This window comes from Apium graveolens, chromosome 4 (assembly GCF_009905375.1).
Source record: "Apium graveolens cultivar Ventura chromosome 4, ASM990537v1, whole genome shotgun sequence".
NCBI classification, from domain to species: domain Eukaryota; kingdom Viridiplantae; phylum Streptophyta; class Magnoliopsida; order Apiales; family Apiaceae; genus Apium; species Apium graveolens.
Window position 1 is genome coordinate 248,368,921 of NC_133650.1, and position 24,127 is coordinate 248,393,047.

Genomic DNA, 24,127 nt, shown 5'->3' on the forward strand with positions numbered 1-24,127 from the left:
TTTGATAAAAGAATAAATTATTAATTTATATGTGATAAGAGACTTATATGTTTTAATAAAAAAAATATTATTTTATAAATTTAGCGAATTATTATCTTATATTAAAGTGCCCGGGTCAGGATTACAAAAATTTATTAATTTATCAAAGTTTAACGGTAGTTGTTTATCTTAAGCTAAATTGGAAAGGCTTTTAAATATAATGATTTACATTATATGAATTGAAATTGAATCATAGGAGAGTCGATTGTTTTTCACTTCCAAAAAAGAGTTGTTGTGATTATTCAGTTCATCCGGGGTTCTCCCACACAATTATATAATGAGTTTGTTATAGTTATATTATAATACTTACTTTCTAGAATATTATAGGGATGGAATATTATATTACATCAAGGAAGCAGAGGCATAAAAGGGGGGGATGAAATGGACCTTGATTTGCCGGATCTAATTAACAAGGAAGTGGAGTGGTTGTATAAATTCATTGGTGCCTAATGTGGGTCAATGTGCATGTTCATTTATCGATTTCTGTGAATGTCATAGCACAAATGGACCAACACATGAAGAGGAAAGCTCAGATTTCAAGGGGTAAAGAAAAAGTAATGGCCAGTTATGCCTTTAACAATGACGGCTTATTATCTACGGAAGTAATTTGATTTTTTTTTTATGGAAAGTGGCTAGTTCCACTATCCAAGGTTTTCAAAGGGCCTGTCATTGATCTTGAATCAAATGTGATCAAGGGCATATTCGCACAAGACATACTGGACAGTGCAATCAAGGGGGATCTAAAGTCCCTTTTGGAGAAAGTTCAGGTTCCAAAAAACAGATCAAACACGTGGAAAATAATTGAATATGCAGAAAAGGCAGGAAAGAAGAAAGCTTGGCAGACTATATGTAAGCCTCGGTTTAGCAAAAAAGGAAAGTAATTCATCTTATAGTAAATCATTATCAGCCAACAACCACGAATATAAAAAATGACATGCAATCTTAACTCGCATTCTCGTGTGTAAGCATTAGAAAAAGTGTAAGGAACATATGCTCATACACTATCATACTGTAACTTACTGTTCTTTTTCAAGAACTTATTACTAACCTGGCACTTAACAGAAGGCAAGCAAACTGTACCAGGAAAACATGTTTTAACCAAGGCTCACTTTCTCAAAAATTAAACGTCATTGACACAACCACTCTCTGCTTCCATCAAACCATTGCGAATCTGATCGCTGATGTCCCTGACATGACCTGGACCATGGGGTAGGAATACTGTTGTATTCTTTGACGAATTTCCAAGGTCTTTAATTGTGTCGAAGTATTGAGTGATCATTATAAGATCCATGACCTCCTTAGCAGATGTTCCCTCAATCTTGTGGGAGAAGTTTAATATGTTCTCTCTCAGCCCATCTGTTATTGCCTGCCTCTGCCTCGCAACACCAACACCACCTAGGTACTTGGACTCTGCCTCTGCTTCCGCCCTTTTAACTAAGAGTATTTTTTCTGCTTCTCCCTTGTAAACACTAGCAAGCTGCATCCTTTGTGCTGCAGTTTAGTTGATCAGTTCAATGAAAGGTTATTAACCGTCTTTCGCAAAAGCTACATGTATTTAGTAGGAAATAGACTATCCGATACCATGTGAGTTATTAAGTACTATGCTGGAAAAAGTAAAGAACACAAAAATACAGTTATATATTTATTGGTCACCCTTAAATCTTAATATGTGTACTTAGGTGATGCCCGCTATAACAATTCTAAGACATTATCTAGGGTAGTTCTTGGAAACTAAATTGATTTTCTACTCTCCTCGATTACTTAAAGAAGTGATTAAAAATATATATTGAATATTATGTGTTCAGAACTTCGAAGATAGTAAGTGACATAGCAAATAATATGTCTTTACTGTAACCATTACCTGCATTAATCTCATTCATTGCTGTACGCACAGAGGAATCAGGAATGATATCAACCATCAGTATGTGCTCTATGTTGTACCCGTATTCTCCCATGACCTGATAATTTAAATCAACACACATTAACAAATTTGGATTCTGATAATTTGATAGAACTCTTTCGTATTATGAGTTCGGTGATCTGACACAAAAACCATGCCCAGGTGACAATCTTTTAGGCAGTAACAAAATGATAGAAAAGAACCTATAAATGCTAAAAAATTGTTATGGGGAAGGGGTAACTTAAGATTAATTACCTAGAGAAGAATCTCATGTAGCAAAAATGGTGCATGCGCTAATTAATCTAGGAGTAAAAGTCACCTTCTTTAAATCTACTTTTGCAGTTAATATTCTTTCTTACCAAAAGTCTGCATTATAAATATATATTATGTTCATTCAATTAATAATGAAACAGATATAAATATATAATAGACAAGGAAATTAAGAAAACTGGTAGAATCTAAGCGAAAGTCTACAAGCATTAAGCACATAATGCATTTCATCTAAAAATAAAAAAGAAGAAATTGCATTCCGTAACATTGAACTGGAAATAATGATCTATTACAGGAGCAAAGTAAAGTACCTTCTCAAGTTCCTCCAAGACAGCTTTAGCAACATCACCTTTCTGCTCAAAAAGCTCATCCAATGTCATCCTGGGAACCTGTGCCCGAACCACTGTGTAGACAAATGGAACGATGAAGAGAAAGAATACTTGTGATAAAAGTATAAAAGTCATCCATTTCCAGTTAAAAATACTACAATGTTGTTGAGTTTGATAATTAGAAATTTATTGGTATGCCATCCACTCTTATACCCTTGTACAGAACTAACAGTTTCAAACAGACTCCCTTTTATAGACTGGGAATAATCTGTACACCCATGCCAAGATACATTAATATTACGCAATTGAATTATACACATATATATAAAACAACTAGACTAATATGCCCTAGGAAGCTTACCATCAAATACATAAGCCTGAATCTGCTCCTTGGGATTTTGCAACTCATAAAAAGCATCATCAGCATTTTCCTTTATAACCCGATACTGAATCGAGCAAATTATTTGCACAAAAACATTGTCCTGCAAAATGAGAGTTTCATCACTGGTTCATAAGAAACACCACTGATAAAATCCTAGCCTAAATCAATAGGCCACTATTTTCCTTCAAAGAAGAGCTTTTCAAGAAAAAGAGATACCAACAGAAGAGAGATGTGTTTCTGACAAATCTATACATTGCTAAGTGAGAAAAGTGCATATTTAAAGAATAATCATAATTCAATCACTACAAACTTATAACCACCCAATCAGTGGAAACTACCCCAAAAAGCTACCTATGACTTTTTAAAGTCAGAATAAACATTAAGGGCAACATTAGATGACCAGCCCTCTCAAAACAATAAGGTGAACGGAAAATCTCTAAATAAACTTATATCACGCTCCTGTTAATTCGCTTTTAACGGTAAAGAATGGATCATTATGACCATTCCACTGGGTACAAACTCACAATGGAACAAGAATATAGGTGTCCAGTTCATATATCAGTGTAAAGAAAATCCGGTAAACAGATCTTATATATTTAAGAGCCTCTGTTAGCCTAAAGCAGTGTTGTGAAAATCGCATGTTAGCCTAATTAATTTGGTAGCCTTTGACTTTCTAAATGTCATCAACTGATAGTTCAATACTATTGTGTGCTATTCCTACTAAGTTGATATTTCTACTAAGACGGAGACTTTTTATTATGTTTATTTCTACTAAGCTAGAAACTTTTTATAAATGTTTATTAATTATTATTATGTTTGAAAATGTTTTAAGTACCATTCTACTGTTAAATATTAGAACTAACATCTTCAGAAGTATCTATGTATAAATAGAGATAAATATGTAAATAATTTCATTTCTAGCAAAAATCGTGCGAGTAATCGCGCTTCGCGAGTCGCGCTTCAAAATTGGAACTTGCGCTTTTTTCAATTTTGCGCATTTCAAAAAACTGGCCTAAAGTAAAGCCACAGCCTTCTTTCCAAGAAACGAGGGGAAAAGTATTCTTATATATCACAATACCAAACCTTAAACAAAATACAAAAATGAAGACGTCTCAACAGTAAAAACAAGTAGGTGTCATAAGGGGCTTGAATATGGAACTTAAAAAAGCAATATCAAGTTTATTCTTTCGGCCTTAGGAATATGTTTTGGAAATAACAAGTACTTTAAAACTATTACATTGTAGCTTATCAGCTGATGTATTTTATAAATTCACAGATGAGGAAACGCTAGTTATCTCTTCATTGTTTGTGTCGAGCAAAACTACGAGGCTAGTGTCACGAGTACCAGGTCAAAGTTGTGCAAGCAAGGACCGTGCATACTTTTTTACAAAAAAAATCTATTTGGCAGAATAGTAGTGATGCTTGGAACGGGGGGGGGGGTATATGATGTGAAAATGTGATAGAGGACTTGGCACACTACAAGAATATCTTGTACTACTACCATCACCTTGCAGCAGAATCAAGAACTGAAGGGGTAAACATTAGTATACCTTGTAGCTTATCAGCTACAATTTAGCTTGTCAGCTACAATGTAGCTTGTCAGCTGATGTCTTTTATAAATTAACTGATGAGGAGACAGACTAGTGAAATGTAATTTTCACTAGTTATCTCTTCATTGTTTGTGTTGAGCAAAACTACGAGGCTAGTGTCATGAGTACCAGGTCAAGGTTGTGCAAGCAAGGACTGTGTATATTGTTTTACAAAAAAAATCTATTTGGCAGAATAGTAGTGATGCAGGGAACCTCGGGAGGGGGGGGGGGGTATATGATGTGAATATGTGATAGAGGACTTGGCACTGCAAGAATATCTTCTACTACTACCATCACCTTGCAGCAGAATCAAGAACTGAAGGGTAAACATAAGTATAACTAGACTCAAAAGGGTTTGAAAAAGTCAATTTGTGGATGATCAATTTGTACTCTAATGCTCCGAGGTAATCAGATACATCTCCCAATACAAGATTAAAAAAACACTAGTCACGAATAATATACTAGTGTAGCTCTACTTATTTATATAGAAAATATACTAACATGACTGAATAATGGAATGAACATTTCCGAAAAAAATATTTAATTCCTATACTAGAACTCAATGGATTAATCAACAGAACCACTAAATTAATCCTAAGCATTCAACTACCATATTTTTTCCTTATATATAGAAGGAGATCACTGGGGAGCAACCGTGCTTATTATGCTTCTGCTCAGTTTGATCAAATAATTTTACAAATTTCCTTGTTTAGTCGATACTGACTTCACCGAAGAAAAATTTAAATAACACAAACTTCAAAAAAAGATATAAAATACTATACTACACAACATGAAATCTCTACTAGGAAGTAGGTACTGGCTACTGCCACATATTACTCTTAACTATTGTCAATTATATGTTGATTACAAAACTTTACTTTAAATTGAAAGTGGGGTAAAACAGTAAAAACTAAATATTCATCGGTGTCACAATATTCAAAATCCCATTCAACCTAATCCTACAAATCTCAATTAACTTAATCCCTCGGTCTTATTATGTGTGCTACACTCAGGCACAGTCTGATCTCTTTACTCGTTTCTTAAGTCACAAGACACTTTCAATTTACTTACAATTCAAGTCATAAGTGATTGATCATGCGGTACAACGGTATGAATATGAAATTCCAGCAAACAACGAAAGTGGCTAAAAATGAGGTGTATAATGAAAAAAGTTAAGTTAAATTTATTCCCCAAACCATAAGTTAGTAACTCAAATTTGATTCTCTAATTTAGCTCAGCATCAACAAACTAGTATTAACAAATTTATCGAGATTAAAAATACAGTGGATCACGTACGTGATGTCAGGGGAAACAAAAATAAAATAATGGAGGTTACGAAAGGATGACCTTGGTCTTGGTCTCAATTTTGACGTCAAGGGAGTTGATCCTGGTGGAAAGGATGCCGGCGATGAACTCTCCGGCGAAAGGATTGAAGAAATTAAGACCAGGTTGAGCTAATTTCTCAAAGCGTCCCCATTTCTCTACCACGACAACGTGAGATTGGCCTATACATCCACAGAATAAACAGAACACGTTTCCCATTTTTCTTGTATATTTATTATTATGTTTACTTTGATTTTATGTTTTGTAATAATAATAAGTGGAGTTTAAATATATGAATATATGCAGTAACCACGAGGTGTCGTACTACAACGAAGAAGATCTCGATTAGATACGGATAGAGGCTTGTACTTGTATAATTGTGTTGTTAGGCGTTAATTTTTAGAATAGTCGTCTTTTTTCTGTATGATACATAAGCTTCTTACGTGTTTCAGTACTAGATATTATATTTCATTTTTGTCATCAATTTATTTATTTATGGGCTTTTTTGAAAAATAAACAAGTTTAAAAATATTTTTGCAAAATTATTGTCATTTTTTAAAAATATTTGTAAAAATACTTTTTAATCTGCAAAAGATGCTATTTTTCAAATTTTTTTGCAAAATACGGCTTTTGACAACCGAAATCAACTGCATGCAATTTTTGACGAGTTTCTGCAACCCCATCCAACTAGTTGCATATATGATTGATTTTGTTTGATTCCATATTTTACAAAAAAAAAAAAAGAAATCAGAAAATAGTAAAATTACAAAAAAAACTTAGAAAAGTTTGTATTTTTGGTAATTTTTCTTTATTTATTTATTATACTAAATTATTTATATTTTTAAGTTTAAAAGATAATAATCAAATATGATTGTTAAGTTAAGAAACACTGAAATAATTTTAAAATATCATATATTTAAAAAATTTATGATATATCTTACAACCGGACCGACTTTTTTAGTATATATTATGGGTTTTTTTTGATATTATAATATTTTTTACAGTTCGGAAAATTATAATTTTAATAACATTATATTAATAATAATAATAATGATGATGATGATGATGATGATGATGATGATGATGATGATGATGATGATGATGATGATGATGATGATGATAATAATAATAATTATTATTATTATTATTATTATTATTATTATTATTATTATTATTATTATTATTTAGCATATAGCATGTAGTGTTTAAAATTTACAACCCAAATTCTAAAATTTTTATTGTGAAAATTCATATCTTGAAATTTTGGTATAATAGTCTAAATTGAAAATCTTTTAAAAATTGTTGTTAAGAGGATTCGAACCTTAGATTTTTGATAAAATCGACTAAATATAGACTATTTTTTACATATATAAATGAAACTCGAGTCGGATTGAGAGTCAATAAAATTGAAATATATAAGCATCGTTCTAAAAAATAGTTGATTAATCAGATTTTAAACTTATAGTTTTGTTGGGACTTAAATCGGGCTAAATTGAAATTGTTTTAAAAATCATTTCCCAACTATTAGTATTAATTTTGTGAATTACAAAACATTTTATGATAAACGTACTGTTATGGGTTTTAGTTTTGGGTCCTTTATTCTAAATTATAAATAATAAAAATTATTGTAATTAGCAGATTGTTTTTTAATTAAAACACGTAACCTTTTTTAACAAAAAATATATTATTTTTAGCACTTAAAGGATAAAGCATGCTCAAGGGTTATATAAAGGATTGTAATTTTGCTCCAGTTTAGTGGGAGAATTGGAGGATGTGATTATGAATGATGTTGATGTTGTGGAGTTGCTTCGAATAACCAGGTTCTGTGAGGAGTAGATTTCCTTCTGATCTGGCGGTCTTCTTTAGATAGTTTAGTTTATTTCCATGTTTCCTTTCTTGCAGTCCATTTGCTTATGTTCTGTGTTCCCGGTGTCATTCACTTTCACTTCTATTGTGTGTCTGTGGGATATGTTGTAGTCCATTGTAATGGTCACTTATATCGTTTCGGGCCTCTTGAGAGCCTTTATCAATGTTATTTCCTGCCTTTCAAAGAAAAGCTAATAATAATTAAACTTGAACAAATAAAACATTACTACCTAGGTCTTAGAAACGAAAATACTACAATCTATTATTTTAACCGGGAACATCATTCCTGTCAAAATCAATAGGAACCGTTTAGGTCAAAATCTAGGAAGTGGTTGAACAACGTTGAGGTCAAATATTCTAGTAATTCTAGCAGAATTATAATCTTTCTGCTTTGAAATAACGACATCAACCGTTCCTACAAGTTCCCCGCCCACCATGTCAACTTCTATGTCGATGTCATCATCAATATTCACCTCTTCAACAATGTTTCCTTCCATTTCACTTCCAAGCTTTCATTGATGCCGTCGAAACATTCTCCACAAAAGTCGTGCTTGTACCACTCTATAAAGAAAATGACCAATATAATGATGTTAAAATAAAAAAAAAAACAAAAAAAAACATTATAATCAACCACATGCTCTAATCAGGTGGTGTATATATGATCCAATACTTCATAAAATGAGTTAATTACTTTATCTTCCCCAGTCACATGTGAAGCGGCCATACAACTAAACTGATATGACGATACAACTACACAAGTAATACTGTAACAGAGAGAAATGAAAGGCGACCTTGCTACATCTATTACGTTCAATATACTTTTCTTCATTTTATAATCTTTGAAAATAATGCTACCATGCATATACTTAAAAAGTAAGCAAAACAAGTAACCATTGATATTAATCTAGTACTAAAATAATAAATAACCTGTACCTTTTGCTTTCTGCACCGTTGTATCATTCTGGGTGTTCTCAGATCTAGTAGGGTGCAATTGCTTAACATATTTCGAAGGACAAGAAGAATCCACATGAATATTGCTTTGAGGCTTCACCAGAGTCAAATCATGGTCAGCTACGGATTTAGATGGCCTGCTATGGTTTCTCGTGCAATATCTGGAAACAAGGAAAATTATTAAAAAAATAATAATAAAATTAACACAACAAAAAAATCAATAATATTAATCAAAAGGAAGTTATTACTGGAACTTCTCATGTTACAGGCATGAATATCTCTTTCATGAATAATTAACCATAAACCATCCATTCTTAAGAAGGTAAGCACAGTTTATAATTAAGAGTACAAACTTCTTGAAGTCAAGTTTGATCTTACTCAATGAACTAGGACTTTCTTTCTATTGAAACAAAGTTCATTATTCTTTTCTTTCAAAATAATTCCTCAGTGCAAATAGAAGAGCGAATAAAATTGCTAGAGAGAGATCATATTGGTGTCAACACCACTTTTGCACTTATGGCACGTAGTTCGGCCATCACGAATAATGGTTGTTGAGATTCGATTGTTGTTCTCGATTGGGTTAGTTCTCGTATGGAGGTAGAAAGGAACCAGAAGAATGTCGTGGCTGCAGCAATGAATAGTATATTTTGAGAAATAAAACCCGAACACACTAATAACATACCAAGGCCCCTAAACAATTGGGCTAATCATATATAAACTAAAACCTCAATGAACCAAGGCCGATTAAGAGCTGGGCTCATCATATCTAAATACATAATTAAATGCTACAAAATTATTATAAATGTAGCTTTTTCTAATAAAAAATATACATAAACAATATAGCAAACGGGATAAAAAGCTCTATCATGTTTCCGCCTTATGTTTTTCATCATTGTGCCCTTAATCGAGTACACTAGAAAACTGCAATCTTAGTATCTGCCGTTAAGATAAAATCACGTAGACTTTAGTAACGGTGCCTGGACTAGGGAAATAAAGGAGCACGTATTGTACACATCTAATATTTCTTTATCCTCTACAACCGAAGACTAGAAGGCTAAAATTAAGACCCCGATTAGAAGTTAGAAAGACATTATATTTCAGACCTCATACATTCACTAAAGTAAATTCCATCAACAGTTATGAAAATATAAAACTATATATCTACCAATCATAAGGGTCAATTAGGAATCTGAACAATTACCGAAGCAAAAAGTATTCAATTGGGAACATGAACAATTACCGTAGAGAAAAGGAAGCAATACTAAGTCGAAAAGATAATAAATAAGGACTTTGAAAAAAATTGAAGAGACTAGAGTAATTATCTGTACCTTTTGCTTTCTCCACCCATGTATTATTCTGGGCATTACCACATCAAGTAGGGTGCAGCTGCTCTATCTAATTGGATGAGCGGTAAAAAAGAATCTGCAAGAATAGTATTTGGAGGCTTCACCTGAGCCAATCATGGTCAGTTGCTATAGATTTAGATAACCTGCAACGGTTTCCTCTAGCAATAGCTGAAAACCAGGACACTTATTAAGAAAATTATAAGAAAAAACAAGTTTATAACAAGATCAATAATATTAATCTAAAGAACTTATAACTAGACCTTCTCATGTTACAGTCATGTTACAGTCATGCACATCACTTCCATGAATAAGTAAAATATGTATGATTTAAAATTGTCGGTAACACATATTAATTGTGTACACCACTCAGAATGAGAATGAGTTATTGTGACCAAAAAATTGATACCTCCGAGGTACAAATGACTATATATGGTATTCTGAGTCTCTATATGAGCTTTATGATTATAAATGTGATTACTTAAAAGGTGATACTTTTGCATCCAATAAATGTATTTATGAGTCTCGGTGATGGGTAAGACACTATTCCTAAACCTCCCAATATAGTTGATTGATAACATAAGTAATATGTTGGGTAGTATTTCAATTCTAGTGGAATTTTTTTATTTTGCAAAAATTCTAATGGATTTTAGTAGCATAAGTTTATATAATAAAAATAAGAATTATAGCAAAAACATTATTAGTATTATTATTTAAAAACAACAACAAAAACAAATATAATAAATCTTGCTTTAATTTAAAAGTTAAAAATTACCTGGAAACTATTTGTCAATGGGGGAGGGGATTCATGGAGCATTTTCGTCATTAATTCCGCAGATATTTCATAAATTTATCAACTAGAAGTAGCAGTTTAATAAGAGCAAGTCCAATGCAATGTTATCTTTGGTGATATTGCTATATTATAGCACTAAATGTAAAAATACTCAACTCCAAAGGGGTGCCATACTTAGATGCAAATATGCATATATGCATCCTTGGTTCTATATTTGAAACCAAGGACGCATATATGCATCCTTGCCACATCGTCTATTACTACAAATGGACGGGAAAAGTTAAATAATTGTTGTCTTGTACATCTTAAGGTATCAAAACAATATTAAATTAAGTAGAAGTTAAAAGATTTATGGAAATTTGAAACTAGCATTAGAGTGCAACTTTAAATTTAGCACCAAAAAACACTTTTTGGTGCCAAATTATAGCAATGGCTATAGCCATTTTGCATCTAGCATTGGACTTGCTCTAATAAAATTAAAAAATTCACTGATCAAACTTAAAGATGGTACAAAATCCAGTCAAATTGTCCAACTGTGCCACAATCATATGTACATATACACACATAGATAATCAAGATTTTATAAGTGAATTAGAGTCTCGAAATTAACACCTTATAATTAATAAAAAGGGTGCAGCTTCGTATACAAAGAGAGAACACTCTTCCTTCCATGATCGATGACTGCAATACAATCTCCTGTAGAAAGAAAAGCCCGGTCCACCTGAAAAATAGATAAGAAGTTAACTTCTGAGCATTTACATGGCAGTACATTCAAGTTTTTACAAACTTGACATGACATCATTCCACTTGAAGCTGCTCCAAAAACAATCTATCTTTAGAACTATCAGAGATTTTGACACGTGAAACTACAGATAGAACTCGAAGTCAAAAAGAAATAAGAGTTATTGCAACTTTACATCAGCCGAAACAAGTTTTTGCATATTGGGCAATGTTAAAAAAAAAGATGTTTGGTTTGGGCAAAGAGACACTTGCATATGAGGAGAATACAACACATTTTTCCTCCACTAATCTTAGTACATAATTTAGTTTTTAAATCCCTTATTTTGAAAAAGAGTATCATTAAAGGGGAGATGATGACAGCTATGCTCATTTTATTTTAAACGACTGACGTAAAATATCAAGTACTAGGGAACCCACACATAAGACTGTATACCTCAGTTTCAAAAGTAATTGCATCTCCTTGTTTAGTGAAGTGTTTTCGATCAGACAGGTTGTCTAGATAACCCAATGTTTCCAAACCTTCAATCCTCGCATCACTGTAAACAACATGAATTTTGGTCAGTTCGGGTAGCAGAAACAAAAGAGGAAGAGCTAAATTCTGTAAATTTCACTCCGGAAAGGCCTTCATAGTATCAAGAAATCTAATTAACCAACAAGATCGCAAAGTTTACATTCTTTCTCCTTTATTATTATATGGCAAATGATCAAAATAACAGTATAAAGGGGAAAATATCTAAATGGCACATCTGAAAAGGCTCCAAGTGTCACTTATGTAAATATAACACACACACACACACATGTTTCAACTATTATTCTGATGTGTTGTGCATGTACTAAAATGTGGTCATTTTTCTCTCATATTCTGTTGATAAAAGTAAAAGGTGAACACACTTATCATTATTTCACCTACTTAAAGCAAAGGAAATGCTTTCAAAAGAATATCGAAGCAGCGTTTAGCATAACCCTCTTTGACTTTCAATCAAGTGAGTAACATATTCTCTTAGAAACTGACACTGAGAGGAGTTGAAAATGTAGCATTGTACTCACTAAAACCATTTTGGTGATCTGCAAAAGATTACTAATGACATACATACATAGCATGAAAACAGTAAACCATCTACAAATAGAAGAGGTTTTAATAGGTACTTAAATGTCACTGCCAACTTAGCCTGGTCCTGTTTCAATGATCTTGGGTTTATTTCACATTACATCAACAAAAACAAGATGATTCATGCGACAACACATTAAAACCAGTTGCAGAGTACCAATGTTCAGAAATGTCAGTGCATACCAGATATCTGAGACAGACAAATATGTATGGTAGCCAATTGAGAAACTAAATGGCTTGCTGTCAATGTTCCTGATGCGCGATGTCATGTTGAGATTCCAGCAAGATGATAGGGAAATCCGGAGTCGAAACTCAAAACTACGGAAGACAAAGAAAGGAAGCTATGTCAACAAATTCATATTAATATATGCGGATTGATAATAATCACCAACATTCATGTACACAAGTAACTCTTTTGCTTAAATTTTTACTGTCCTGCTATTTCTCTACCTGCAAATATGATCTGTGAATATATTTACACACGTAAACTACAAAAGAAGCACTACATCAACTTCACCGAGTATAAAATAAGTATTTTGGAAAAAGAAAGCCTATAGGGATATTGTAATAAAAGAATTTTGGAAAAAGAAAGCCTCTACCATATTCCTGGGTAACCAGGATATTCTTCTGTAATGTAAATTAGTAGGAAAATACATTAAAAGTTAACCTATAGGGCCACTGCATTTAATCATCCTCTGAAGGACTGAGCAGCAAGTCAACATAAGATCTTTCCCTTTCCCAGTAATCCATCTGTTTTATGGGAGGAGGATCATCATTAGTTTTCCATCCTTTGTTATTTGCATGACCGTTTGCTTCAATTGAAGCGGAGGTGCAAAACTACAGAAAAGTTTAAACATGCATCAAGGCGTCGATACAATGGTTTCAAATAACAAGACTGCAACATGCAAATAACGATACTTGGTACATACCTTGGGAAAACAAACAGAGATTCCTCCTCGCTTTGCATTAGAAGGCCTAGGAATCTTCAGAAAACATTTAGGAATCTATAAGATTATGCCAGGGGTTGTATATTAAGCAGCATAGCTTGATTACTCTATCACTCACTTAACAAATACATAAGCCACGTTTAAACTTACAACTATTCTCGCCCATTTTGTTTCTAGTTTCTAAAGTACATTTTTTGGTCATTATGTAATGCACAAAACCCAGAATGTAAATTCTTAAGAAATTTTTATCAGTAATCACTTACAGAGAGATATTTCAAAGAGCAGGTTGTCGTTACAAGCACTTAAACAGCAAGCCAAAAACAACTTAAAGCTACAACCTAATTAACTACATCCATTGCAATTACAAGCAAGAAAGTCAGCACATTATACACTTCAATGCCAGTGGGGCACAAGAGGCGGTAGTAGTGCAAGAAAGTCTACACATTATACACTAAACTGTAGTGCCACACTACAGGGAGAAGTGGTGTTTGTTTTGGAATATAATTTGTCATCCAAAGTTAGATGGGTCAAATTAATTTGCCTAAACTCTTGATTGGAACATCGAAAATTGGGTATTATTCTCTTAAAAGATTTTTATGTGTGTTCTGTGTTTTACCGAAAGGAAATAGTGATTCATGTGTTTGTTTAATGAGAAATATAAATCGTTTGTGATGCTGGTGTACTGTGTCAGAAATTGGATTACAGCTTTTAAGTCCAATCCGAAACATCACAAAAATATAAGCAGGGGTGGAGTTCTGAGGTTGGTAAGATATTAAGGTTCACATAAGGAGAAGAAATACAGCAGCCTGTACAAATCTAATTTTTTTTTGTGGTCTACAATAGAAGACTAGAAGGTTAAACTTAAGACCCTGACTAGAAGTTACCAATTCATTATATTTGAGACCTCATTCATCCACTAAAGTAAACTCCATCAACAGTCATGGATAAAGACTATATCTCTACAAATCATATGGGCCAATTTGAAATCTGAACAATTACCCAAGCGGAAAGTATTCAATTGGGACTATGAACAATTACCGAAGAGGAAAGAAAGGAATATTAAGTACTTACTTCTCTACTATATACGTGAAAAGATAATATATAGGGGATTTAGAAAAAATTGAAGGGACTAGAGTAATTATCTGTACCTATTGCTTTCTGCACCCATGTATTATTCTGGGCATTACCAAATCCGGTAGGTGCAGCTGCTCTAAATAATTGGACTCGGGCACGGAGATTCATACATATCCGATAGGGATGGCAACGGGTCGGGTTCGGATCGGGTATTATAAAATTCAAATCCGAATCCAAATATTTTCGGGTTATCCAAATCCAAATCCGTCGGGTTTGGATCGGATCGGGTATTTTTCGGATATCCAAAATTACGAATAATGTAGTCAAATTTTGTATTATTTATACATACAAACACTATTAATCACATTTATATGATAGCCAAAATTAAAATATATTAACTAATAAGTAGTTAAACACATTATATTGCACGGGTACATGCTGAGTAATATCTAAGATATGTTGATAACATAATATTTAGTATTTTATCACAAATTATTATTTTTATAAATATATACAAAGTATATCTTACATAATAAAAGCTGATTTTGAAATAAAAAGTTATAATTCACTAAACAAGTGTCGATAATCTTGATAATAATCTACTATTACACAAATAATACAAGAAAACTATGTAAATTATATGCATTACATCTAAAATATTATATATAATCTATAATAAATGTGTCGGGTTTTAATCGGGCTTCGGGTTTGGATCGGATTTCGGATCGGGTATCGGTTCGGTATAGTTGAAATCCAAATCCAAATCCAAATCCAAAACTTCGGGTTCGGTATATCCAAAACTTCGGGTTTCGGATCGGATATCCGTCGGATTGGATTAATTTGCCATCCCTAATATCCGAGTATCAGATTTGGCACTTTGAAAATTTTAGAACATGGAGCCACCATTTAGCACAGAAATGAGAACACAACATTTTTTAATTTAAATTCATTAAATATAACAAGTGTATTTGGGGGGCCAGATACTGAGCTAATAGATGAAAAGAGAGCGGAAATTTGGAGGTATGGATTGAGCTAAATGAATCTATAGCTCTTAAATTATTAAACATTATTGACATTTTTATTAGGTTATATATGCTCCCTATTAGGTTTCAATGTTCTCCTGTAATATTTTCCTGATTGACATTTATTGCCAATTATTATTTATAACCAAAAAAGAATGTGGACGGAATCCACTGTAGAGTTCCTCTTTATACACTACACACACAGACATATCTATAGATCTACTTGTGGTGTTTAACTTTATTGTCTTCCATCCCACATCTGCAAACATATACGAAGGCACCTTCAAAGCTCCGGTAGATCTGCAATTATTACCGGAGGGATGCTTTTTTCCGGAAAACTTCGAATATTTTTTGGCGAGCTACAATTATATTCCAGCAGGTAGCAATGACAAAGAAGGATTAGATTTTAAGACCATGAATCTGGCACGGATTCCGGATCCTGTCCCATGACGACACAGGTACCGCCTCTTGAATATCCGAGTCGGAGTAACACAACGAGCAATGGGTATGAACCCTTATTAAGGAGGCTCAATCGATCATTAATCCTCATCCCAAATAATAGAGTACAATTGACAATATGATACACAAGGAAATCTACCATATATAGGGGTGACACGCTCCTTAAGAATAAATGAGTTTCGGCCATAATCATATACGGAAAAGGTAATATATCCTAATAAAACTAAGTGGACTTGTACCATATATAATGGTTAAGTAGACACCTTAAAAGAGATCCTCTAAATTGTATTCTTTTTCCGAATTTGGTTTCTCAAGCTCGACTGCAAATTACATAAACTCTAATTTCCCCCAAAACCGTCATTGTTTTACTCTCTTTTAATCAATAACTCTATACAAATAGTATTTAGAAGAGTTCTCGAGCAAAAGCAATCCTAAATTTTAACATCAAGATTCAAAATTTAAAGTTTATGGGTAAGTTCCAGCCTTCCAGATTTCCTTCATCATCTTTATCTTGAAGATCTTCATCCCAATCATCTTTCAAGTGTTGAAGTGGTCCCTTCAAATTCAAAAACTTATTCTCCCTCCTATTCTTCATCCTCGTATACCAAACGTCGTTATCTCTCAGTGAACTCTCACCTGAACTTGAAGGCTTGAAGCAAGTGGTTAATTTTGACTCTGTTTAGATTTCAAGGTTGATTTTGATTTTAACTCTTAAGACTCTCCGGCACCACGAGCTTGCAACTACTGTCCATCCTAATCCATCATCGTCAGCGAAGATATACTTTATTTCGTGACTTGTGTAGAATGATATTTGATCAAGGGTTTTTTTTCCTTTTTAAAGTGTCTGCAGTATTTACTTCTACTGGGCTTTTAAAGTTCTAATTTTGGTTTGGTAGAATTTGTTTTGCCTCAACTCATACAGTAACAAAACAAAACCCTAATTTTTTAGCCAAACTTCGATTAGCGCTTCACCTTTTTCGCGCTTTGCGCTGTTTGAAATCGCTGCACTTCAGACATTCCTAGGCACTTTAACTGCGCTTTTTCCTAGGCCAAATACACTGATAAAAACATTAACTTTGATGTCTTGTCTATGGTAAACAACATTCGGCCCCATCTTGTGGAATGTTTGATAGTATTTCAATTCTATTGGATTTTAATCATTTTATTAGTAACATTATTTAAAAAAAACAACAAAAACAAATATAATAAATCTTGCATTAATAAAAAAATGAAGAATTACCTGGAAAGTATATGGGGAAGAGGGAGAGTATTGGGGATTCATGGAGCACTTTCTTCATTGTTTCTGCAAGAATTTCGAAAATTTATCAACTAGAAGAAATAGTTAAAAACTCACAGATCAAAGTTAAAGATAGTATAATAATTCAGTCATATTGTCTAACTGTGCCACAATCATATGTATACACACACATAAATAATGATAATAAAGATTGTATAAGTGAATAGTGTCTCGGAATTGACACCTTGGATATAATAAAAAGGAAAGGTAGGGTTCTTGAGAGATTGAATATTGGGAAGGAGCTTCGTATACAACGGGAGGACCCTCTGCTGCAATTCGATTTCACCAACAAAACCATGCTTCGACCAAGTTGTATATGTTACATTTGATGTTTTCACACAAATTTCATATGCCGCGTGTTTTTACGATTTCTTTTCGCCGTCTGTTTCAGTATCACTGGTTTAGATTTTAGAACCCATCTTATTAGGGCTCAACATTTGGGTGTTACCGTGTCGGTGTTGATTTTTTTTATTTAATTTAAATAAATTAAAGTTTTTAAATAATATATGAAATTTATTTATTCTAAGTTTTTTTTTAAAATAAACGTACTTGCATTAGAAATTATCCATCAAAAGGTAACACGTGACAAAAACACGAGCACTATCATATCACTCATCTAGATCTGAACTAGAACATATAGCTTGAACATGAGCCATTTTAATATTTTAAATAAAAAATACTTTAATTTGAAAAAAATAATATTATTGATTGAACATATATATATATATAGATATTTTTAGGCGTGTTTGTAAAATATGATTATGTTTTAATTAAAATATGATTAACATATAATCCTTTCTTGCGAATAATGTTATCAATGTAAATGCTACTAAGTTACACACTTGGATTACCGATAAGTTTATTAAATTTATTCGACTCGAAGGAACATACCACACGTAGCAACTAGCTATACATCTTATCCCAATTTTACCATCCATAATTATCTTAGCGATATTCGGAAACGAGGATAATAAAATGTACGTGAACCTTGCTTAATCAAAGAAGTATGGTATACTATCAAAGATGTAAAATCCGACTTATTCTTGAAATGATATAATGTATGCAAATTTAGCCTTTTCTAAGATGATTCATTTAGTGAAAATATCCGACAAAGAAAAAGTTAGGACTAAGCAAAAAGTTTTTGTGAAAAAATTGAAAAATTATTCTAGAAATACCTACTTGAAAAACAAAAACTAGAAATACAAGTTTTCTCCCACTTTTACGAGAATCCGCAGAGGACCATAACCATGCAAAAATACAAAATATCGTGTGAACGATATTATGAATGAGTACAACATAATTATAATCATGCACTATCTAATGACATATCTATAGGAGTACAATATTTAAAAATAATTGTGAGAAGTACTTGCTAGCACAAAATATTATCCCCAACAAATTTACCATTTACTAACCTTCTAGACATAGAAAGTAACAATGACATGGGATTTATTTTTGGATTACTTTCCAAGAAACACTAAATACAGCGGCTATAACGGCAGCATGTGAAAAATTGTACTTGCATACTTATTTTCTTTGGACTCCGAAATAGTACATGTTATATCATAAAATCGTCATGCATATTTTATTGGATCTTTAAGAAAATGGTTCGAATCACCGCTGAGAAAGAAGACGAACGAGTTCCGGAGAACGCGTCTCCGGAGCCTAGGGCGCCCCCTACAGGGCTCACCCTATATAGGAGTCGCTTACGACGACTATTGACGATGAGAAGTTATGACGACAATTGGTGAAATTTTATAAGAAGGTTTACGACGACCATCACAACGGGCGATAACAGCAACCATGGTGTAGGAAGTGCGCAACGATAGCTAGGACGATGATACCACGACGGTCGCTATAGTAGAAGACGGTGAAGAAGAACAAGTATTGATGAAGAGTCTATAAAGAATGATTTTAAGTCAAGGGAGAATATTGTGCAAGACATGCATGTACTATAACAAGACTAAGTCATAATTGACAACCCTAAGATTTAGTTGTATGATAGTCTAAATCTGTATTTTGTATTATATTACTTGAGTCTGTAAAAATGTTAAAGATCAGACTGGAGTATTTTTCTGTGAACAGTCTCAAGCCTAAGAATAAACTCTGAAAGAAGATCAACAAGATCATGCCTCAGAGAAAAGGTGAAGAATCTTGGAGTTGAATAAATCTGTTTTAGGAAAAATGTTCTAATTCAAGATATCTACAAGTCACAAATCAACTCATATAGAAAAGTCATTCGAGAACTCCAAAATGACTTATCGAGAAGTCCAAATTGGCTTATAGAGAAGTCCCAGAGATATCGACAAGTTAAAATTATGATATGAAGATTGAAGATATCGACAAGTCAATTTTTCATTAGAGATCTCAGAGATATCTACAAGTCAAAATATATATAGAGATCCCTGAGATATTGACAAGTCATTTTGCATATAGAGAACTCAAAGATATCAACAAGTCAAAATGAAGATATGAAGATTAGAGATATCAACAAGTCAATTTCTCATTAAAGACCTCAGAGATATCAGAGATATCGACAAATCAAAATGCTTATAGAGATCTCAAAGATATCGACAAGTTATTTCTACATGCAGAGTTTTGGAGTCCTGACAAGTCAAGTTCACTTATAGAGAACTCAGAGACCTCGACAAGTCAAACACACTTATAGAGAATTCAGAGATCTTGATAAGCCATTATACTTATCGAGATGTCAGATCTCTATAGAACAAACTGGAGATCTCGATATGAACCTCAAGTACAGAATGCAGACCATTTAAAGATTCAAGATTATCAATTAACAAACGATCTAATCACTTAGATTTAAAAGTCTACAAAAGCAGTTTGAAGAGGGCAAGATCAAATGCCAAGATTAACTGACAAAGGAAAGTCACAGACCTGCACGATTTACAAAGATTTATTAAGCCGGAAATGGAAAGCTTTATGGATAACTTAAAGTAGGGTTTAGTACATCTTATTGCACGTTGTATAAACCTGTGTTTACTAATCTATAAAGTAAACACTGGTACTTTGTTTAGCAGTAATAAACATATCTAGATATTCTTGTAACTCTCTCAAGATATAAACTGAGTTCTTTACTTACAAAAGAACCCAGAAATTTGTAGAAAGACATACTTAATTTTAATACAAAGTTAAGTGACTTTTGAAAATACTGTATTTGTTGTGCATGCTTCATTATTTCTGTTAAACACAATATCTCTACAAAGTAATATGTTTTGTTCATCATCCAAAATAGTTTAAAAAAGGCTAAAATATCCAAACTAAATTCACCCCCCCTCTGTGTTGTATTCAATATCTAACAAGTGGTATCAAAGTAAATCTGAAAGCAAACAGATAAAGATCTTGGAAGAATAAATACACAAAAGATAAGCAGTATAAAGATACCAGCCTTTGATAAGATCAACTACACATTATGAAAGAAAAAGATGATGTTGTTTTTAAGGATGGCCAACCCCTTGTACATACAGATTCTGAAGAATGAACTTTTTACTCCTATGAAAAGGATTGAAGAGTTTATAGATGGGGACATGGTCATCCCAGCTCATTATGGTCCTAAAGATCCTTCAAAATACACAGAAACTGAGAAAGAAAAGTCTATCTTGACAGTGATTTGCAATTAATTCTGATAGAGTCACTTGACAATTTTATGTACAACAATATTGTCAACTGTGACACAGCCAAGAAAATCTGGGAGAAGATTGAAATACTGTGTGAAGGTACAGAGGAAGTTAGGTCAAACCAAAGAAGAATACTAGTGTCTCAGTATGAGGATTTTATGGCAAAACCAAAGGAGAGTATTAATGATGTATTTGAAATATTCAATAAGCTGATTAATGATTTGCAACTTCATGACAAGTACTATGAAGCTAAGGAGGTTAACTTGAAATTTTTTCTCACCCTTCCTGACCATCTTGAATAGAAAATATCAGCCATAAGAGAAGGAAGAGACTTGAGCAGGAAGACACAGGAGGTGTTATATTGGATTTTGAATACATATGAACTGGAAATGATTCAAAGAAAATCCTTAAGAACTGGTCAAGGGCACATTGTTGATGGATCAAGTGCACTGGTTTTTAATGGCAACAATTCATCTGATGATGAACAAGCAATCCAGACTCCAGCTACCTCAAGTGTTGAGTGATAAGTGAATTTTATATCCACTTGAAACGCTTTATTACAAGCTTAAATTGGTGTTTTGGACTCAAGTTGTTGGTATTTTGATGTGTTTTTGTGTTATTGCATTTCAGGTATCAGTTAAATGAAGAAATAATCTTTTAAAGGAAATATGATGAAAAGTGATCAGATTTGAAAGCCAAGGACATTGTCAAGTTGTAGAGAATCTCGTTAGCTTCGCGTGGACAGTTGAATCGCCTAATTCTGATGAGTAGAACTCAAGTTATGGGTAAAATAAGATTCATCAGAATTTTCGAGAAAGGCTGCACGCGGCCACGTCAGAAGTGCACGCGACCGCCTGCTGACACACGGCCGCCTCCGACCCGCGCGTGAACGCCTGCTGATGCGCGGCTGATTTCGCTGAAAAAGCCTTTTTTGAGTGAAATTTGATAATTTTAAGGGTTCAGGTCCAATATGGGCATATATATACTTAAAAAAAGGTTTTCATTATCCGAGAAGATTGGGAGATCAAGGAGAAGACCTAGAAGCACAAAACAACTCCGAAAAAGAAGATCTTGTTTTCTACTTGTGATTATTTGAAAATAGTTGTAACTTTGGATGTTCGTTTTCATTCTTGTTGAACCTAGACCTTTTTTATTCGTACTTTGATTATTATTCAGTTTATTAAGACCTTGTTTTATACCATGCTTTCATATGAACCCATGGTGACGATGAGTTCAATTATGGGCTAATCGTTATCATGGGATTCTAGTGGATTTACTTATGGATTTCAATAATTAATTTGTTTCGATATCTTGGTGTGTGGTGATTGATTGATATCCTAGTATTGTTTGTGCTTATTCGTCTTATGTGCGTAGCTAACATATAAGATAACGTGTTAATCTCTATTGAAACGATAGTGAATATAGAGGTTTAAAATTTGCCATGCTAGCATAGGTTCATGTATTTGTTATGCATGATTCGTAGGTAATTTTAACCATCTTACTTGCCCTATGTAATCATGATTGATAACTTGCGCATTAAACCGTTATGTTTTCAATTCTTATAGATGTATAAGGACTAAGCATAATTAGTTTCTATTCAACTTCTATCTCTTTTGTGGATGCTTGGTAGTAGGGTATTCGTACAATGAAAGTTGGCGTTTACTAGTTTCGTGTTATCTGATTAGTGTCATCACCATTACATGCTAAGGTTAAGAAAAATAAGGCTATTGAATGAAGTATTTAATGAAGTTAGAATCCCATGTTTTTCATATATATTAATTCAACCATTCTTGTTCTCTTAGTTATAATTGTTAGTGTAATCTCTTAGTTTAATCAAAACCCAATTTGTTTTTTGTCTTAGCATTGAGCGATAACCATACATTGTTGCATAGGTGCATAAATTGAACTTAACCTAAACCAGTCTCTGTGGAAACGAATCTGATTTATATCTTATACTACTTACGAACGCGTATACTTGCCTGAATTTTACCTCGTGTTTTCGCCCTAACAAGTTTTTGGCGCCGCTGCCGGGGACTCGGTGTTAATTTTTAGTTTATGTGCTTGTCATCAGTGGTCGTTAAAGTTCACTGACTCAGATTCTTTTACTTTCACGGTTTATTTGTTTGTGTTTCAGGTACTCATTACAATGGGAGATCCAGCAGCACGAACGAAAGCCTTGATGGATTTTTCTCAACCCAAGATCAATGACATTCAATCTAGCATTGTCAGGCCAGCTATCACAGCTAATAACTTTGAGATCAAGCCTGGCATAATTCAATGGGTGCAGAATTCAATTTAGTTTGGGGTTCTCCAACTGAAGATCCCACTATGCACATTAGGGATTTCATTGAGATCTGCGACACCTTTAAGTTCAACGGTGTTTCTGAAGATGTTGTGAAGCTGAGACTGTTCCCATTCTCTCTGAGGGACAAGGATAAGAGCTGGTTACACTCTCTACCAGCTGGTTCGATTACTACTTGGGAAGATCTTGCTCAGAAGTTTCTTACTAAATTCTTTCCTATGGCGAAGACAGCTGCACTCAGGAATGCTATTACTCAATTTGCGCAGCAAACGGGAGAATCATTATGTGAAGTTTGGGAGCGCTACAAGGAGATGCTTAGGAAGTGTCCTCATCATGGAATGCCTGATTGGATGATCATCAATTGTTTTTACAATAGGTTGGGAGCACAGTCCAGACCCATGCTTGATGCAGCATCAGGCGGAGCATTATGGGCAAAGAGCTATGAGGAAGCTTATGATCTAATTGAACTGATGGCTACTAATGAATATCAGTATCCAACCCAGAGATGTCCACAGGGCAAGGTAGCAGGAGTTCTTGAAGTGGATACAGCTACGACTATCACTACTCAACTAAAGGAATTGTCTATGAAGATCGATTCTCTGGCTAACTTGGGTGTTAATCAGATAACCAGTGTTTGTGAGCTATGTGCAGGTTCGCATGTGACGGAGCAATGCGCTATATCTAGTGACTCAGCTCAGTTTGTGAGCAACTTTCAGAGATCGCAGCAACCAGTTCCAGACACTTATCATCCTGACAA

At 33.5% G+C, this 24,127-nt stretch overlaps 2 protein-coding genes and 1 non-coding gene across 5 annotated transcripts; all 3 read right to left on the bottom strand.

Annotated features, from left to right (window-relative positions):
- Nucleotides 1–899: 899 nt before the first annotated feature.
- On the bottom strand, nt 900–6,191 carry LOC141720797 (hypersensitive-induced response protein 4-like). Its single transcript, XM_074523424.1, has 5 exons — nt 5,857–6,191; nt 2,900–3,020; nt 2,521–2,612; nt 1,901–1,997; nt 900–1,530 (listed from the first exon to the last, which is right to left on the bottom strand). The coding sequence occupies exons 1-5, from the start codon at nt 6,049–6,051 to the stop codon at nt 1,160–1,162; spliced, it is 876 nt and encodes a 291-aa protein (XP_074379525.1). The 5' UTR covers nt 6,052–6,191; the 3' UTR covers nt 900–1,159.
- Nucleotides 6,192–7,871: 1,680 nt separating this feature from the next.
- Nucleotides 7,872–17,862, bottom strand: LOC141720798 (uncharacterized). 3 transcript variants are annotated; one of them, XR_012574551.1, is made up of 11 exons: nt 17,618–17,862; nt 17,377–17,439; nt 13,564–13,617; nt 13,302–13,471; nt 12,818–12,952; nt 11,960–12,062; nt 11,398–11,506; nt 9,978–10,163; nt 9,028–9,274; nt 8,632–8,810; nt 7,872–8,259 (listed from the first exon to the last, which is right to left on the bottom strand). XR_012574551.1 is itself a non-coding variant. In XM_074523425.1 (10 exons), exons 8-10 carry the CDS (start codon nt 9,995–9,997, stop codon nt 8,168–8,170), a joined length of 291 nt encoding a protein of 96 aa, XP_074379526.1. In that variant the 5' UTR covers nt 9,998–10,163; nt 11,398–11,506; nt 11,960–12,062; nt 12,818–12,952; nt 13,302–13,471; nt 13,564–13,617; nt 17,377–17,439; nt 17,618–17,846; the 3' UTR covers nt 7,891–8,167. The 3 variants fall into 3 exon arrangements, 1 of the variants encoding a protein (XP_074379526.1); XR_012574550.1 differs by lacking the exon at nt 9,028–9,274 and having other exon boundaries at nt 7,886–8,259; XM_074523425.1 differs by lacking the exon at nt 9,028–9,274 and having other exon boundaries at nt 7,891–8,259; nt 17,618–17,846.
- Nucleotides 17,863–23,603: 5,741 nt separating this feature from the next.
- LOC141722900 (small nucleolar RNA R71) lies at nt 23,604–23,710 on the bottom strand. The gene has a single exon (XR_012575897.1). It is a non-coding gene; the product is annotated as a small nucleolar RNA R71 (small nucleolar RNA).
- Nucleotides 23,711–24,127: the final 417 nt, after the last annotated feature.